Genomic DNA, 19,071 nt, shown 5'->3' on the forward strand with positions numbered 1-19,071 from the left:
GCGGTAGCACCGCAAAAATCTGTTACAACGTAACCTTAAGTAACATCTAAATACTTAAGCAAGCAATAAAGCAGGTGCAAATGATACAAAGTCACACAGTTGCACTCACTAACAGTAAAGCAGGACATTTCTTTTTTTTTTTAAACACACAGCGTGTTTTTCTTCTTCTTGAGTACTTCCATGCCAATTTGCAACCTAAAGGACTCTATTGCTTATTTGTGATGTTTCTGCCCATTTTCTACAAATTATACATCACCATTTTCCAATTTGTGTCTTCTTTCAAGCTGAATCTGGGTCAATTACATATAACGTGCAAATCAAAATTTGGTTGACCTACATAATTCATCACGTCTGTGTTAAACTCAAACACAGTTACGTAATCGTAACCTACACGTAATCTTCATTACCATGTGATAAAAGTGTAACTTAAACAACAATAAGACCAGACTCTGTGTTCACTTTGATGGATTTCTTACTGTGAAAATGTCTTGGCTAATTTATTTTCGAGCTAACACTAGCTGCCTCCCAAGACACAATGATCTGCTTTGGAAAATATTAGCAGTGACGTAAAGTATCCTTTGTATATTTGTAGAGAATGAACTTAAACATGCATGAACTATAATTGTCCTTTAAGAGTCAAATATGGATTATATTTACCAATCATCATTTTTATGCCAATCTGGTCAACTACAAATCCATGTGGGAGATACCATTCAGCGAGATAATGCTTTTACTAACTGGCTACTTGTCTGAAATCGTAATGTTATAACCAGTTGCAGCTGTAGTAGAACTCCCCCTTGCCACCCATGGTACAGTCGAATTTAGTAATTTGCTAATTACAAATTAACTCGCAGTTATGAAGCCACTACTTTATACACTAACCTGGGAACAAACATGCGCATAGTTGGTGCAACCCAGTCCAGGTCCTCCGCCTCAGCGATGTGCTATGTTACACTGAAACAGAGCTCTTTATTTGTGGTCCTGTGCGTCTCAGCCACCTCTTTCTCTTGAAAGGTGCTAATTTCATGGTACATATACTGTAGGCTGTTACTTTTTGATTTTTTATAAATGTTTTTTTTTTTACAAAAGACCACATTTTTCTGAATTTCTACAAGGCCTCCATAATACTGAAGACAAAAGCCTCTGTTTCATTTTATTGAGTTTGGCTTCCACTTCACCTATGACTAGGTGAGCCAAAAAGGACGGGTGGGCTGCATAAAGACAGAGATGCCAACACAGGCAGCCTCAGCTGACAATGGTCAGATACAAATAGTACACCTTTTCAGGTGTTTTTGTTTTTGTAATACAAACTGGGGGGACGGGGGGGTCAGCAAATCGCAGAAAGGCAAATTGTATCCAATAAAACTTTTAATTTGGTCCAACGTTTTGATGAAGTCTGTCAACTAGGAGCATTTGTTTACCTTTTATAGGCTGGGAAGTTATGGGCCAAATGAGCCAAGAAAGAGAAACATTTGTTTTGCAAGTTTGCATGGTGCGGGGGAGCCAGGCCTCGTGTAATGAGGGTCGGGCCACTGTACAATGTCAATGTAAGTATGGTGCGAGGAGGCTCCCTCGGTTCTACAATATGCATTTGGCTTTTTGTTTTTTTCTGGCTCTGTAATTGAAATGGTAGTTTGTTGGTAGCTCTGTTTTCAAGTCACCCATTCTCCTCTAATCATCCCCACCGTCATCCTTTCCTTTATCCTTCTTGTCCTTCTTGTCCTTCTTCTTCTTCTTCTTCTTCTTGGCATCCTCCTTCTTGCCAAAGCTTATGAAGTCACCTTTGTCGTCCACAGGGCCGGCGTCATGGCGAATAGAAATGATGGCTGGGGATCCGGGGATGATGAAGGCTTCGGGAGGAATCTCTCCGGGCCTCAGGGGCTGAGGAGGGCAGTAGCCCTGTCCGGAGGCGCCGTATCTGAAGTGCCAGCTGTTGCTGTCGACTCCAGCGCCCACCGGGGGTGAGAGCTCACCACCATCTCCATCTACACAGGTACGATGAAAAGAATCATGTCAAATACCTTCATTCAATGTGCTTCGTTGCTCCAATTCTTGGGGAATTGATCAATGTTTTTGTGAAAATTAAACAAACAAGACATAACATATTAGTTTTTTTAAGCTAATCAGCTGCTGACCATATTTACCATCCACATACGAGAGTGGTATTGATCTTCTCATCAAACTATCCGCAAGAGCAAATAAGACTATTTCCCAAAATAATGAACAATCCCTATAAGTATCGATTCCATAATAATAGTAATAATAGTTCTTTGCACTATTTATATTATGCTATAACCTTACTCATTGTAAATCATTTTCATGAACAGAATCAGCCAAGTAAGTCTCTACACACCCGAGGACTTTGGCCCCAGTATTTGATTAATTGTTTCTACAGTGTTCGCTCCCGCTAATAAACACAGATGTTTATGTTTGAAGTGTTTAGGGGATTTATTGAGCAGTATTGTCAGTGTGTGAATGTTTCAGTTTATTGCCAGAGACTTCCAGTAACACATTTAGAAATGGAACCTCATCTGATAGGAAAGCTTAAAAAAAGGTTTAGCAGAGCCTGTAGGTTTATTTTCTGGTATATACTCCCACTGCATTAAGAAATATTTAATGGCATTTGACCTCTATATTGCGTTGCCCTTAATGTAAATGCTCAGAAATAGGCATACGACTAAAAACAGGGACAACAAAGCTCCTATAAACATTTGCCTCTGTTCAATAACTGTCATGCATGTCATGCATTGTTCCCGATCCAGACTGTATTATTTGATCTTTGAGATGTTCATAAAATCTAACATGGAAGGAATAATCAAAATCAAGCAAAAGCGCGCAGGTCAATAGCCTGACAATGGAGCGATAGCCACAGGGAGAGGATATTTTCAGGACGGCAAGTCAGCCGAGACCGCAGGCGGAACCCTGGAGGGGGCTAACCTTTAAACCAGGAGATGTTTAACTTGGCAGTGTGATTTGTATTTGTATTTGGATGATGGCAGCAGTTTAATCCTTCTCTCATAGGAGGCCAGAGACAGGGATTCAACCTTTAGTGCTCGAGTATGGATGTGACAGAAACAAAGATAGAAAGCAAGTCAGACAAAATATACTGTAAAACGTAAAGCGTCTATTGATAGAAAAATAATTATGTAAAGTAAAAAATAAGACGTAGCTATTGAGGTCAAAAGGTCAGAGATGCCAGGAAGAGAAGGAAAGGGGATGAGATAAGGGGAGAGAGAGAGAGAGAGAAAGAGAGAGAGAGAGAGAGAGAGAGAGAGAGAGAGTAAGAAAGATGGGGGTGGGCGGGCTTTGCAGACACAGTGTTCTCAGGCCCACACCAGTTCCCTCTGCACTGACCTACTTTCCTTCTGGATTTTATTTAGATCAAACACAGTCCGTTGCAAAAAGATTCCATTTGATTTTTCTTTATAGGCTATTTATGACTTTGCTGGAGCGCCGAAATGGTTTCAAACCACTGTCCCATTGGGAAGTACACTATTTTGAAAACGCACGCTGTCCATGCGCACAGTGTACCACTGGGTCCCGACAAATGAGCTCATCGAGCATGAGAATAAATTATGAGTGTAGACTATAATAAGAGCAGATGTAATGGACACTACCACACTGCTCAATAGTTAGCTTAGCTTACCTTTTTACAGAGTGCTATTACATGTTATTCAGCTGTGACTCACTTTACAATTGATAATATATTAATGCTGTTAATCATTCAGGTTTGGAATATAGCAGGCGAGGTCAGAGATTGTGTCTTTTGGTAACAGCGTACCATTGTGACAGCAACACAGACACACATGAATTATTTGTTGTTTATACTTGCAAAAATAGAAGTATTCATTTTTAAATGACATTAAATAATTAGCATGTGGAGGACTTGGATAGGGTGGAGGTAATTTTCCACTGTGACTTTTAAGACTTTTACTTCATGTTCTACTCAATAACAAGACCATCTATTGTTGTAAACAGAGTCAATGTGCGGACAGACAGTTGCACTCTGCTCTGTATAAGCATCACTCACTCCATACACTCTGCTCTTCCTCCCACAGAATGCATTGCACTCTGCATCATGAGTGAACCTTCTCTGCGCAGAGAATAAACACTCCAAAGACACATCTTTTCTCAATGTTCTTTCTTTCAGCATCTCATGACTCACTTGGTACTATTAAATAGTTTTGCCACCACAATAACACATAAACTATTTCAACTCATGGCCACTGAGGAAACAGATTTAGTTTAGCTTTGTTTTGTTTTTTACAATTTTGTCTTATGTTACACCCTTTTTAAACACAAACAAGCCAATTACTGCTAATTGACCAACGTAATTTAGTTTATTTAATGATTAATCAGTGTCAGATCAGTTTATCTTATTACATTAGTAGAGTTAGTGCCATAATGCAGTAATGCTAGTCTGTTTCTGAGGATTATGACATTTGATGGTCTGTCGGTCTGTTTTTAATCTGCGTATTAAACCCAGGAAGAGGATCTAGCATTTTAAATACTTCCAATTCAATTGCTATCAATGGTTAGGCAAAGAAGATGGCTTCTCGCGTGGAGGAGGACAAACATGCTTGAAATAATCTGAAGAGACAGCCGGTGAGTTAAAGGAAATGTGCGAAATACTGTGAGGCAGAATGTGGATGATCTTATTGAGCCAGTAATGCAGTGCATAGCGTTGCTGTACACAATGCACCATTTCCTGTGGCCTGATGCTACTATTTACAGGAAGTTGAGTTTGGGAATACTTCGTTTTAACAGTCTTTTTTTCTTCCTTATTTTACATTTCACTATGACAGGTTATTGTATGGAATCCTTTATTTTAAAACCATAACATTAATCCAGGACAGGCATTAATACAATCAGACTCCTTTTCACCATAAACTATGATAACTTCATAATGACATCTTTACAGGTTGCAAGCTGCACACGCCTCCTACAGCTTCCTAAACAAACATGATTCTACATGGATCATTTCATACCATTCAAAGTAGCACCCTAGAATAGCAAAGAGATCTGAGTCCGGTGGCAGCCAACATTTCCCCTTACAATAATTTTTTTTTTTACCTTTGGGAGCATTAATGTGTTCAGCAAATTGCATGCCACTATATATCTGTTAGATTATGAAATTGTCTGTGTGCCCAGGTCAACGAGTGCACACGACGGAAGGAGCTCATCCTTTGCAAAGTGTGCATGTGCTCAGTCAATTTCAACAGACAAAGCCAGATGGAGGCGCTATAGAGAAAGGGTGAAGAGTTCACTGACACGTTATGATTAATCCTCTGCTAATTTAAAGTTAATTTAAGATTTTATAGAAAATTGTCCTGTTATTTTTGCGTGTGGTTATTGGGTGATCTAACGGTTTTGGCCAGACCCTTACAGTATAGGTTACGACCTACTTATGCATTGGAAATTCATCAAGGTAGAATTAATAATATAGATATAATTAGACTGGTAGTAAATCTGCAAACTGCACTCTAATTGCACAGTGTCACAGCGCTTCTGTACACCTGATGTGGCTGGAGCGGTGCATGTCCCCACGCATGACCAACTGAGCTAAAATGTCAAGTGGTCGTGTAGCGTCTAATCAAGTGAATATTGTCCCTGCGTCTTGGGACATCCCGGAGCTCTCTGCACTGGCTGTGACAAATCCGAAACCCCGACAATGTTAATTAGAATTTAATCTGATATATTCCTGTGTGTGTGCATGTGAAAAAAAACAAAGCTCAACGAGCAGGTCGCACTCCAGCTTGGAGGAACTACGGAGAGCTTCGCTTCCCCTGTGCTACCATTCCTCTAACATGGAGGATTATTTGTAACTTTGCCACTGCTTCATATTAGCCTATATTTCACGGCAAACGGATTATGGTGCGTCTGCTGGTAAGCAGGTCAGGACGGCTCCTCGCGAGGAGGCTGCCGTGACACCTGGTAGAGATATGTGGGCGTTTGAAGCCTCATTCCATCGAACCTGATGTCCTACATTTAAAATAGACGGTGTTACTTCCTGTCTAGTTCCATCTAAAATGAATCCCCAATGCGGTTTGTGGCACGTGCACAGCATCTGACGGCCGTGCGGTGCTCGTGTAATTACGTGCGGTGCATTGCGTGTCTTCTGCACGAGACACCCGAACCTAAACCCCCTCTTTCCTCCATTATTTCCTCTAAATTACTGCGTGCCCTCTTTTTCTTCCTAATACCTGCCCTTGCCGATTCCCCCCCACCTCTTCCCTACCCTTTCCCTTCCCCCCCGCCCCCTCCCTCCGTCTCTAAATCTTCCATTCAGAGATATGACCGGTTGCCATGGAAACTGCCCTCGCCCACTCCCGGCTGATGGAGGGTGCGGCTGCTGCAGCAATCTCTCAGTTAGACAGTGTTGCCAGGCAACAGGTCACATGGCGTTCCCTAGCAACAACAGTACTGCAGGAACCTGCCAATCCTCTTAACCTTTCTCTTTCTCCATCCCCCCACACACCTCGCTTTTTTTTTCTCCATCCCCCTGTACTCCTCTGCTCTTCCTCTCCAAAATTGCTTTTAATGTGACTGGATCTCACTTTTTTTCATGGCACTCTCTTAGTACTGATAATAGCCTCCCTATCCCTCTGGCATAAGACAAATGTCTCCTCATCTGCGCCACGGGTCACTTACGTAAACACCGGTTTGAGGATGCCGCATTTAGATGCATCGCAGCATATCAGACAACTTCATCATGATGACAATAATTGCAGAAATGAAAATGTGTCACAAAAATAGGCTCCAGCTCTTGATGCATACTAAAGAGGATCAACCTGCAATCCAGCACATGTCTGTGCCTTACAAATGATTTCCTTTTGGAGCAATGCACCCCTGAAAGGTCTGCAGTATGCTGTGCATTCTGCTTTAGGATGTTATATTTGAGCCTTTCCTTAACCAGAGAGACGGCTTCTCACCTGCTCTAAAACACATGCACATTTCTCTGCAGCAAACCGGTACAGAGATACTGGGAACCAGTCCAGCTTTATCGAAACAATTTCCCAGCTCTCTTTTCCATAGAGAGATAAACTCACAGACAGCGAGACACATTCTGTAACTGACTTGCAGAGTGATTGGCAGTGATGTTACCCTTCACCCTCTAGTCACTACCTGTGTTCTAATTCCTGCAGCTCGACAGGAAATCAATGACTGGAAACTTGGCTGAAGGAAGGTAGGACGGAACAGCTCCCAATGTTCCACAGACTTTCGAAATCGGAGTTTCAAAAGTTTCCCAATCAACCGACAAAAGCTGTTAGTCATGAGCTCCGAGCCAGTGTTTCTGTGAAGCACAGTTCATTTCTGAGGCCAGTTCTATTTCCACTTGTGTTGTGCTACATGCCACACACTTTCAATGTTACCACCCACTCAGGACAACTCATTTCTTATTAAAAAACAGTTTCCTTTTTCAGTCTGCAGCTCTCCATGCTGCCAGCTGCTTTCATGGGAGGATACAGTTGTTTATCTGTGGCTCTGCATAAGGGCCCCGGGCTTTTGGCACCTCAGCTAAGCTCTGCATGAACATCAGACTGGAATTCAAGATCATGTAGATATTCAAAGCACAATTCTGTCAAAGCCCCAGTTTTACCATATCTGTAGCAAAATAAAAGCAATAATTAATTCAACCTCATGAATTCAAGGTATTCAATATAATCTAATTCAATAAACACATTTGAATGTGTAATGGTTGTAATGGGCATTTAGTTGCAGAGATCTTTTTTTTTTGTCTATTCACTTTGTTGCAAAGATGATGAGATGAATGATCCCACTCTCGAGTTTGTGTGGTAAATGTTAAACTAGAGCCAGGAGAAGGTGACCTTAACTTAGAATAAAGACTAAAGGTAGCAAGAACCAAATAGCCTAGCTCTGTTCAAAAGTAAAAAAGAAAGAAAGATCCATTGGCCTATAAGCACCTCATTGAAGAACAGAAGATCTTGTTTGTTTAAATCCAAAACATTTACACTGCAACTTTGTATTTCTCATACAAGGTGTTGATTAGAGATTGAGCTGAGTAGTTAGAGGTGCTGGTGGGCAGATAGTCTTTTTTATTTTCTATCTCTGGACAGAACAAGGCTAGCCGTTTCCACTGTTTCCAGTCTTTATGCTAAGCCACGCTAACTGTCTCCTGTCTGTTGCTTCATATTTGGCATACGGACATGAGAGCTGAATCCATCTTCTCATCTAACCATCCCCAAGAAAAGTAGCAAGCACATTCCCAAATGGTCAAACTATTCCATAGTTACAATCACCAAAATGACTGAGAGACAAATTTATGAAAAGTCTGTTCTGTTCTAAAAGCTCTGAGTTCTAATTTACCCAAATTGTCACGGTCTTGGGTTTCGTGTAGTTTGTTTTCTGCTTTATTTTAAATTTCCTTGCCTCTTTTGTGTTCACTTCACTTCCCGCCTTTGTGATTGTCTGCCCCGCCCCTAATTGAATCCTCTTGTGTCTAATCACCTGCACCTCCCTAGTGAATTTAAGCCTTGTTTGGTAGCACTTTTTAAAAACTACACACTATTTAGCATTAGTAAAGCATGAGTAAACACTTAATTCATCATTTATAAACCATTGTTCCAACATGAACACTCATTAGTAACTCATTAGTATGCAATTCATGAACATAGTTATACATGTTTTATTCTTGATTAATAAGCTTGACTATTATGATTGGGTTTTCATACTTTATAAATGATGGATTCCCCATTTGTAAATTAAGTATTAAGGATTTATAGATGATAATCTATAGTAATAAGATAATTTATAAAGTGTTAGTAAATGATTAAAAAATTATTTAAAGGTAATTTATTCATGCATTTATTTATACATATAATGATTTAGATAGGCACTAATGGTTAGGGACTATGCTAACATGTGCTTTATAAACATATTTTAATAATGCAATTCATGATTAATTCAGGTACTAGTCGTTAGTTAAGTATTTTGTGTGACCCCTTCTAAAGTGAGGACTATCTCCTTACAACGCATTTATAAGCAGTGCCTCAAAGCTAACAAAAGTCTCAGTTATCTTCTTAACAGAAAAGAGAAATAGACACAAAGTGATAAAGAACATTAATATGATGGTGATGGGGGGCAATGCCCATCAGCCGCACGAGCGGTGAGTATGTTTCATAGTTTGTATGCACACATTATTGATTAAGAGTATCTAGTCTGCCAGTATGCTAGCTTGCTAGCTACCTAGCTAGCAAGCTAGCATACTGGCTGCCCGCCAGTGGCACTAGTGTGCCACTGACGGGCATCGTGTGTCCCACGGTGATGTGTGGTGTCTATTTCCCTTTTCTCTTGAGAAAATAACTGAGACTTGTGTTAGCTTTGAGGCACTGCTGGTCTTTCAATGTCATTTAATAATGCGTTGTAAAGCGTCGATAGTCCTCACTTTAGATGGGGTCACAGTACATACTTAACTAATAGTTAATGACTAGTAACTACCTGAATTAATCATGAATTGCAATATTAAAACACGTTTATAAAGCACATTTATAAAGCATCATCTATACGCAATATATATTACTGAATTTACAAATGGGGAATCTATCATTTATAAAGTATGAAAACCAAATCATGAAACACATAATAGTCAAGCTTATTAATCAAGAATAAAACATTTATAACTGTTTTTATGAATTGCATACTAATGAGCTACTAATGAGCATTCATGTTGGAACAATGCTTTATAAATGAGGAATTAAGTGTTTACTCATGCTTTACTAATGCTAAATAGTGTGTAGTTATTAGAAAGTGCTACCACTTGTTTGTCTCCTTGTTGGTTCGTCTGCTCCCATTCCTGGCATGTTCTTTGATTTGCTCGTTGTCCTACTCGGCTTCCCTAGACGTATCCCGTTCCTTCTGAATAGCCTCATCCTGCTTTCTTTGGATTTTTTGTTACTCCTTTTTGGACTTTCCAGCTCTGGTAGTGTTGTTTGTTTTGGACATTAAACTCACCCTAGATCAACCCTCTGTTCCATTGTGTCTCTCTGCTTTTGGGTCCATTCCCGTTGCCCTTTTTGCCCCCCCTATATGACCATTACTGTGGTCATATTTGTTTCCTTCAAGGCAAGACAATTTGTCAAATGATCTCTCTCCCTTAATTATAATTAGTAGTGTAGGGCACTAGTACAAAGCACACATCATCTAAAAAACATTCATAGTGGTATATGCTTACTTATGAAGCTAACAAGGTAGTTCTTAATATGCCCTGGGAAGTGATAGGTTATGCCCATCTGTCTAATAATATAATAATTAGCATTTTTTCTTCATTATATACAAATAGCTTCCGCATCCTCCTGTTTTAATGTACCCCAGGGTTGATTGTCTTCACCTGCCAGCGGTTAGCTTCATCGAATGGGAGTAACACGAGTCACAAGTGCAGCGACAAGGACAAAAACACTTGCTGGCTTCCCACCGATTATGTTTTTGGCACACACAACCAGGGTACCAGAGGTTTAAATCCCAGGTGCCTACTTAAACATGCCCTTTGACAAATAGCCTGGAGTTAAAGCCTACATATTTCATAAAGACATTTCACATCATCTCCTTTTTAATGCATTTTAAAGCAAGATCAATGAAACCTTGCTCAGTTGCCTTCTGATCCAATGTAGATGTAAAATGGTCACCATTGCCCCAAATAAGCTGACAGTGCTCAGGGCTTTTTCACTCTGTCCTGACTGCTAGACTTCTACTCACCTGCAGCGCTGGAAACAGTGGGCCAGTTCTGGACCAGCATCCCCTGGGCTCCTTGCATCACAGAGGACTCCTCCATGTGGACCGAACTAAGAGGCAGAACACATTCAGCAGACTCAGTGAGACACAACCCATCTTATATTAATTCAGCCTTTGAACCAAACGTCGAGTCTTTATTCAGGGACATAGCGTCTAGCTGTTAATCAGTAGTATAGACATTTTCAAAACCTCAACTGAAACGGTAATCCAACAGAAAAAAATGCTTAAACTGTAAAAATGTTGAGATAGATATCGTTGTAAAGTGACTGGGTCAACATACATTATGTGGCCATGCATTTGACTTTAGAGAGGAAGACACTTTTAAAAGTTTACCTCCAGGAAGGTTAGCATCTTCAGTGTGTTTCAGTAATTTCGTAGCTCCTAAGTAACACTGGACTTTCTCTTGTGTCACTGCTTATTATATCATCCCAATTTCCCTTAATCCAACCCGATTTTATTGTGCTGTTTCGAGTGCTGTTCTGCAGAGCTGCTTCACAGTAAAAGCTTTCTACTAGCTTTCGTATGTTTCAAGATGACATCTGTTTACATATACAATTGGGATACATAACATATTTAAAGTATTTCCAGCTGATCTTGTTCCATTTGTATATTTTAATAATTATGTGTATAAAAAGTAGGACACTCCTACCACACCCACATGAAAAATATTAAAAATTCACACCACAAGCACAACATAGACTCTCAGGGTGGCACCAAAGTGAAGTTTTATTTAAAGTTTTTTCACGAGCTGTGAAAACCCAGAGGGTGTACTTTTTGTTACTCTACTGTTTCATTGAACTTAGCAGGGGGTCCTGCAGTACAGCAAGAGATGGCAACATATAAACTATTCCTTCTACTTTTACTGTTAAGGTTAACTGACTATGTTTACATGCAAACTAATATTCCACTGTTATTCAGAATATGACAATATTCTCCTGAGTCTGTTCTCATGCATAGCCATGAAAAGAATAGCTTGAAGAACACAGTTTTGCCTCATGGAGATGTTTTAGTTTAATCAGAGTAATGCATGGGGGAATATTAGTGCAACATTCTTGTTAGGAATATTGAACTTCATGTAAGAAAATGTCTGTATTCTTGTCTTAACTATCTTTTGCTTTTCTTTTTGTACAGTGGGCTTGTACGAGTGTGCCACATCAGATCCAGCAACGCTCCTAACTTCCGATAACTGTGTAAATGACCAGTATTAGCACGATGAAAGCCACCTGTGCGTAAATGAGCGTGCATTTATGATAGTTGTAAAATAGCAAAATCAACGCTCCAATAATACCATATAAGGCAATGCGTCCTGCTCCATATGACTTAGCAAAGCTAAGATAACTGGTTTATAGCTGTAGCTACGTTTTTAAAAGACAGATGTAAGAAGGGTATACATCTTCTCATCTGGCTCCCGGCAAGAGAATGAATAGCCTATTTCCCTCAATGACTAACTATTCCTTGAAAGATAATGCTGTAATAAACACACAAAACCAAGTGCAGGAGTGCAGTTTTCCAGCCTACGAAATATTTCCCCCCATACATTTATAATGAAGTTGGAGCTTATACTGTATAGGAGGACCTACCCTGACTGGGGCCTCTGCAATGCAGCACAGCAGCATCTACCTCAAACTGCAAAACCCTGATGTGTTATGGTGAAGAGGGATTTGGCATGAATATAAAATGGCCATGTACAGACTGAGCAGTGTGGGTTTCCATCTTTTCCATAAGCAAAGGTGCTGGTTTAATGTGTGAGAACACGACACAGATAGTGGAGTTGTCTCCACTGATTGACTGCACGAGGAATGTGGGTCAGTAAAGTTGGTGCTAGACGCTGTGTGTAGTGTGATAGATTACAGCACGCGTGTTGGGGTTAGATGTCGATATGAGCTTCTCGGTGTCTACGCGTGTTACAGGCACTGCTGCCTGTTTGGAGATGGCAGCGGCAAATTGTAATGATTTATGTTAATCCATGTCATGTTACAGTGACTTGATGACATGATGCACATTATGTTACCATCCACGCCACAGAAATTAACACTAATATCCAATTAAATCAAAGTTACACAGAGCGCAAGAGTGCACAACTGAGCAATGATGGCATAAAATTATGAAAATTCAGACATGTGGAGGTAAAAGTCATTAGTCCCAGCCGTTCCAGCTGTCCCCATGTCAAATTAGCAAAACACTTCATTATGTATTTCAATACAACTTTCGTGACAGACGTAGACGCAAAAAGCTACCGTTTTATTCCAATTGTCAGATCCTCTACATTTCAGTATTCTCTGATGTGCAGGAGGTAATGAATGAAAATGAGATCTTGAAATCATTCTATAATTAGGATTTGGTCAAGCAACAAGGCGTATGAATCCATCTCTGGAAAAACAGAGTACATGCCGCTGACGGTCCAAAATGTCCTCTGCTGTCCGGACTCATTGACAAAAATATAGAGATGCACCACAGAAAGGCACACGTGTGGGGCAGTTGCGCATGCAGACACTGATGCATGTGTGCATCTGATAATCTGAGAAAGGTCATAGTCAGCTCATTTGTCCTTCATGCTTCCTGCTTAAAGACTGTAACTGGGGGGAAGCACCACTCAGAATGTAGATGACCTATATAGTATTACACTGCAGAGGAGGAGTGCTAGGCATCCACTGATGGGAGCTGTGGATTGCCTCTAGCAAAGGAAGAGGATGGAGGTTGAGGTTCAAACTGATGCTGAGGGGCGACTAATCGTCCATTTCTGGTCATGGCACATACTGATCGGCAGTGTTCGGTCTTTGTTGTCATTTTAAATAAGGCCATTAATGAGATCATTTTGAGGTGCCGGTAACTAGAAGAAATCTGATGCGTCATTGCTCAGAGATCCCATACATCGCAGCTGTGGTAAAGAGCATTATGAAGGGGCACTGTAGTGGTAGCAGAGACTGGATGTAGACAGTGTGAGTCGGATAAAAAGGTGTAACTTTTTTCCCCGATTTTGATCACAAGTTGCAAAAGAGTTAAAGATGGAAAGTGCTTACCTCTGCATCCCTGCCCTCAAAGATGCAGAATATCGCCAGTCAGCATTCGGGGCTTTCGGCTGAGCGAGCAAGAGGTAGAGGTAGAGGTAGAGAGAGAGAGAGGGGTGGCGGGGGGCAGAGGGGTGGAGAGAGGAGAGAGAGAGGGAGACAGGAGGGAAGAGAGACAGAGAGAGAGAGTTTAGTTTGATCTCATACAGTGCAGAGCACAGGCTGGGCCAAGGCCTCATCAATTAATCATGATACACATCCCAGCTCCGGACGTGATAGGAACACTGCAGTCGTGTCCCCTACATGCACACACACACACACACACACACACACACACACACACACACACACACACACACACACACACACACACACATACATATTGATATCCACACAGACACAGAAGGGCTTTAAAAAGAGCAGTGACTGAGAGCCAAATTGACAAGTTTTAGGCAGTCTCTCACTCCACGGCTCTATGAATGCGAGAGCTGGGGGAGTTATGCCCTTTCCCTGAGTGCCGGGGTGTTTGAACAGACCGATGTGTACATGTTTGTGTGGAACTGTGAGCATCTGTCTGCTCCTGATGAACCCGGGCTGAGTGCTTGCAACTCCCAGCAGTCCTCCGGTAAATTATTGCCTTTGAAAACCAATAAGCCAGAGCCATCATCGCCAGGGCAACCGCATCCTAGAGGTCTGGTCTGTACTAACCCAGAGTGATGGGCGGGTTGTATACAAATATGGTATCGCAAATGTGTAGGATTTAGTGCAAGTTAATGTGTGGAACAAAATCCTCAATGCTATTTTACGAATGGTCACTAAGCTCTTGTACAAGCTGATTTCATCTTATTATTATTCCATCTTCCTTGCTTTGGAGATGTACTTGATTCTGATGAATGTTTTGGCCTATTGGAATGGACTCCCATTAATTTGCCTTTGATGATGGCCTAATTTTGCCTCGAAAATTCAAAGAACTAGTCTGGTAAGGGGGAAACATGCATTTTAATGAGCTAATCTTTCAAGGCCATTTATTATGCCTGATTATGCCTACTCATTACTTTCCTCACGACTAGGTACTGCACACATTGACTGTATGCAATGATTTTGACCATCTGCATGAATGCTAAAGTCTGTCAGCATCATGTGGGTGTGTAGCCTTGGACCTCAAGAACACTGAATAAGAAAAGCTGTGTTTTAAGACACAAACCTGCTCAGGCAGTAGCAAGTGTCCGAGATAAAGATGACACATTATGTTCCCCAGTTCAATTCAGAGAGAATTGTTTTCTGCTGGTAGGCCCAGCCTCTTGGAGTAAATCTAATTTGCAGGGCTGAGGAACACAGGCTGGAGGTTAATATAATTTACACCGCTACACTTGTCTTGGTAAGAGATTTCCGTATCACTAATGATCTGGTCGCTGTCACTGTGATCAATCAGATGCTGCACCCAGAGATGAACTCATAACCTTAGGAACATTTCAATTACATTTAAATGACAGAACACAACCACCCAAAATCTAGAGTAAAACCTGTGCTCCTTAAATATACAACTAATAGACTTGAACACTTCAACATTTAAGGGATACATAGTGGGTGAATGCAAATATGACTTCTTGACCGGGACCATGTTAATTAAAACGGCAAACAGTAATATGTTTTAAATGGTACCTCTCTATAAATAGTATTCTAGGTGTGATTGTGTTGCTAGGCATGGCCTCGCAGGCCGAGGCATTCACTGTGTCACTCATCTTGAAGAGAGAGAATTGCACCATTGAAGAAAGGCAGCCTTTAAGCTCAAGAAAATACAATGGCAGAAGGTAGGTAAATGCATATCTCTCCTATAGTCAGAGACAACAACTAGTCCTGCAGGGCCTTTGATCGAGTCAATTAACCCCAACGGATCCAGTGTAAAAGTTTTACTCACACACAGACACACACACCCTCTCACACACACACACACACACACACACACACACACACACACACACACACACACACACACACACACACACACACAAACAAACCCACTTGCACAGAGAGTGAGCCAGTAGCGAAGACTACATGACCTGTTCTTAGAGTAGATGTGATGACAGCCTCGAACTGAAACACAAATCTCTGAATCATCAGAAATAGCACAGGACCCTGAAAAGCATCAGGCCTGACACTAATGCAGTGCGAGTGCTGGGCCGGGCTGAGCGACAGCACAGTACGAGTGGGGACTGAACAAAGAAAATGAGGCTTGCAAAGATTCGATTCATTGCAGGAGGGGATCAAACTTGGCACGCAGGAATATTGTCACCCTGCAGCAACACAACGACACTGATAAAAACTACAACAGTGCATGCTATTCTATAACCGTAATGCAATGTATGTACTTTAAAAAGGGTATTACATTGTTTGGAGCTAAATAAAGTGTAATTTTAAGCCTCTAATTTGTAAACATGAGGATTCATCACTCAAAGGTATAAGCGTAAAAAAGAGAATGACACACCTCTGGGCAGAGTTGCATCGAGGCATCGGGCATGCTCAGTCTGCGTACAAATCCACTTCCACCCGTGAAGAAGCGGTCGGCACCGCTACCCCAGGTGCCGCTGATGGGACGCCCCGTGTTGTAGAACATGAACGTGTCACTGCCAGAGGTGGCTGTCAGGCAGGTCTTGTAGCAGTACGTCTTTGTTAGGGAGCCGTTCCCACGCACCTCGATGTAGTGAGGCTCCACCTTAAGGTCCCTCCGGAGCATCACATTGTTATTAGGCTGTGCCCCGGGTGGGCCGCCGCCGCCGCCGCCTCCGCCTCCCCCTCCCCCTCCGGCACTCACGCTGCTGCTCCCACCGTCTGGAGGGTGCTTCTGTGACACGCAGCACGGGGAACAGGACCCAGGTTGGGTGCAGTAGGCATGGCAGCGGACGATGGCCAGCACCACCACAGTGACCAGGAAAACGAAGGTGGTGGCGCTCAAAGCCACGATCAAGTAGAGCGTCACGTTGGAGAAGAGCAGCGTGCTGTGAGGTCGGATGATCCTCTTGGGGTCAGGAGCCACTTTGGGTGGCACCTCCATGACAGCCACGTTGATGGTGGCGGTGGAGGAGAGACTCGGCTGCCCATGGTCCTTCACTAAAACGGTGAGAGCAAAAGAGGTTGAGTTGTCCTCCAGGATCCTCCGAGTGGTCCTGATCTCACCGGTGTGCTCGTGCACCTTGAACAAGTCCAGGTCCGTGGCCGTCTCCAGCACGTACACCAGCCAGGCATTGGGACCAGCGTCTGCGTCGTAAGCCACCACTTTGGTCACCATGGCGCCGGGCTCTGCGTTCTTCTGTACCGTTTCCAAGGAACGCGTGCCGTTGCCAGGAGGGTTGACTATCAGCGGAGCGTGGTCGTTCTGATCCATTATGTAGATGTAGACAGTGGCGACGCGGCTGAGTGGAGGAATGCCCCCATCTTGGGCTTTGACCTGGAAGTGAAACTCTCTCAGTGACTCATAGTCGAAGGCTCGCAGGGCATACGCCTCTCCTGTGTCGGCCTTCACGGACACATATGAGGTGACAGGGATGCCGTGGTTGTTGTCGTTGAGCACTGTGTAGGTGATGCGCGCGTTCTCTTTGATGTCTGCGTCTTGAGCTTTCACAGTACACAAAGAGGCCCCAGGACCATTGTTCTCAGCCACATAGACGGTATACGAAGTCTGTTCAAACCGTGGCGGGTTGTCATTGACATCAGCCACATCCACCTGTATGGTCTTCTGGGAGGAAAGGGGAGGGTTTCCTCCGTCGGTGGCACTCAGCGTAACGTTGTAGGCATCGGTGGTCTCGCGGTCCAGGAAGGCTGAGGTAACCAGAGTGTAGTAATTTCTGAAGGACTTGATCTTGAAAGGAAGGCCTGCTGGGATCTCCAAGCTCACCTGCTTGTTGGCGCCCGAGTCTCGATCAGTGACGCTAATGAGGGCCACCACTGTGTCTGCACGGGCATCCTCCCTTACGGGGCTGGACAGAGAGGAGAGCACGATCTGAGGGACGTTGTCATTCACGTCCACCACCTCTACCACTACCTTGCAGTGTGCCGCCACGGCCCCGGGGCCCTTGTCCATGGCCTGAATGTACATCTCATAGGACGTGGTCTCCTCATAGTCGACGTTGCTCCTCACTCTTATTTCTCCCGTGTTAGTGTCCATGCTGAACATCTGCCTCACTCTCTCTGGAGTGTAGCTGCTGAACGAGTAATACACCTCTCCATTTGTGCCCTCATCCAGATCAGTCGCGTTCAGTTTGATCACCAGGGTGTTTTTGGGCGAATTTTCCAACAGCTTCACCTTGTACACTGAGCTGTCGAACATGGGGACATTATCGTTAGAGTCCAGCACCCGGATATTGATTTTGGCCGTGCCCGTTTTTTCCGGCGACCCACCATCCACAGCACTTAGAATTAATTGGTGGTAAATCGTCTGTTCGCGATCAACGGGCTTTTTGAGCACAAGCTCGATGTGCTTGGTGTTGAGGGAGGGTTTGTTCGACACCAGCGCGAAATGGTCGTTTGTGCTGAGCTGATACATCCGAACTGAATTGGACCCGATGTCTGGGTCTTGAGCGTTTTCAATCGGGTATCGAGACCCCGGTAGAGCAGATTCCGTGATTTCCACTTGATACTCATCACTGGGGAACTGCGGCGCATTGTCATTGGCGTCCACAATCTCCACCTCGACATGGTGCACCTCGCTGGGGTTTTCGACCATCAACTCCAGATTGATGAGGCAGGTGCTGGATAAATCGCACAGTGCCTCCCTGTCGATCCTTTCATTGACAAGTAGCTTCCCATTTTTGGGGTTGACAATCACGTAGCGCTTCCCGCTGTTCGAGGTTACCTTAATTTTTCGAGAGGCGAGCTTTCGAATATCCAGCCCCAAGTCATGCGCCAGATCACCGACCAGTGCTCCGTTTTCTAGTTCTTCCGAAATCGAATATCGCAATTGTCCAAAAGAAAGGCCACAAAATAAGGAAATTATCACAAAATAAAAAGGCACAGTATTCCCTATCCACTTGCATATCCCCGCCACAGCCATTGCAAGCTCGTAGGATCCGCAGACGGATTAAACGCAGCCTTCCGCCTTTTTAGCTTGCAGTATCTTGCATCCCAGCACCTCATTAAGGTGGGCTAATTGGTCTCCCGGTGAATGAAACACACGCGGCTCTTCCATTGTGTTACCCGGCTGAGGTGAATCCTCTCCAGCGCACCCATATTCCCTTTGTCCGTGATGCACTTTTTTGTCTCCAATGCGCGCTGCTGACGGGTGTGTTTCCCTGCCGCTGGAGCTGTGAGATCCATCAAG

The 19,071-nt window shown here is 43.0% G+C and overlaps 1 protein-coding gene across 1 annotated transcript; it reads right to left on the reverse strand.

Annotated features, from left to right (window-relative positions):
• Positions 1–1,514: 1,514 nt before the first annotated feature.
• On the reverse strand, positions 1,515–18,826 carry LOC306753694 (protocadherin alpha-C2-like). Its single transcript, XM_079237600.1, has 4 exons — positions 16,243–18,826; positions 13,770–13,828; positions 10,714–10,799; positions 1,515–1,985 (listed from the first exon to the last, which is right to left on the reverse strand). Exons 1-4 carry the CDS (start codon positions 18,802–18,804, stop codon positions 1,672–1,674), a joined length of 3,021 nt encoding a protein of 1,006 aa, XP_079093726.1. The 5' UTR covers positions 18,805–18,826; the 3' UTR covers positions 1,515–1,671.
• Between the last annotated feature and the right edge of the window lie 245 nt (positions 18,827–19,071).

The sequence above is a fragment of the Taurulus bubalis genome, assembly GCF_910589615.1.
Source record: "Taurulus bubalis genome assembly, chromosome: 2".
NCBI classification, from domain to species: Eukaryota; Metazoa; Chordata; class Actinopteri; order Perciformes; family Cottidae; genus Taurulus; species Taurulus bubalis.

Excerpts from the sequence above, each read along its gene's own strand:
- LOC306753694 (XM_079237600.1), bottom strand. The coding sequence starts at position 18,804 with ATGGCTGTGGCGGGGATATGCAAGTGGATAGGGAATACTGTGCCTTTT. Across the intron at positions 13,829-16,242 it reads CGATGCAACTCTGCCCAGAG|CCGAAAGCCCCGAATGCTGA; the intron begins GTGTGTCATTCT and ends TTGCTCGCTCAG. Across the intron at positions 10,800-13,769 it reads TTGAGGGCAGGGATGCAGAG|TTCGGTCCACATGGAGGAGT; the intron begins GTAAGCACTTTC and ends TCTGCCTCTTAG.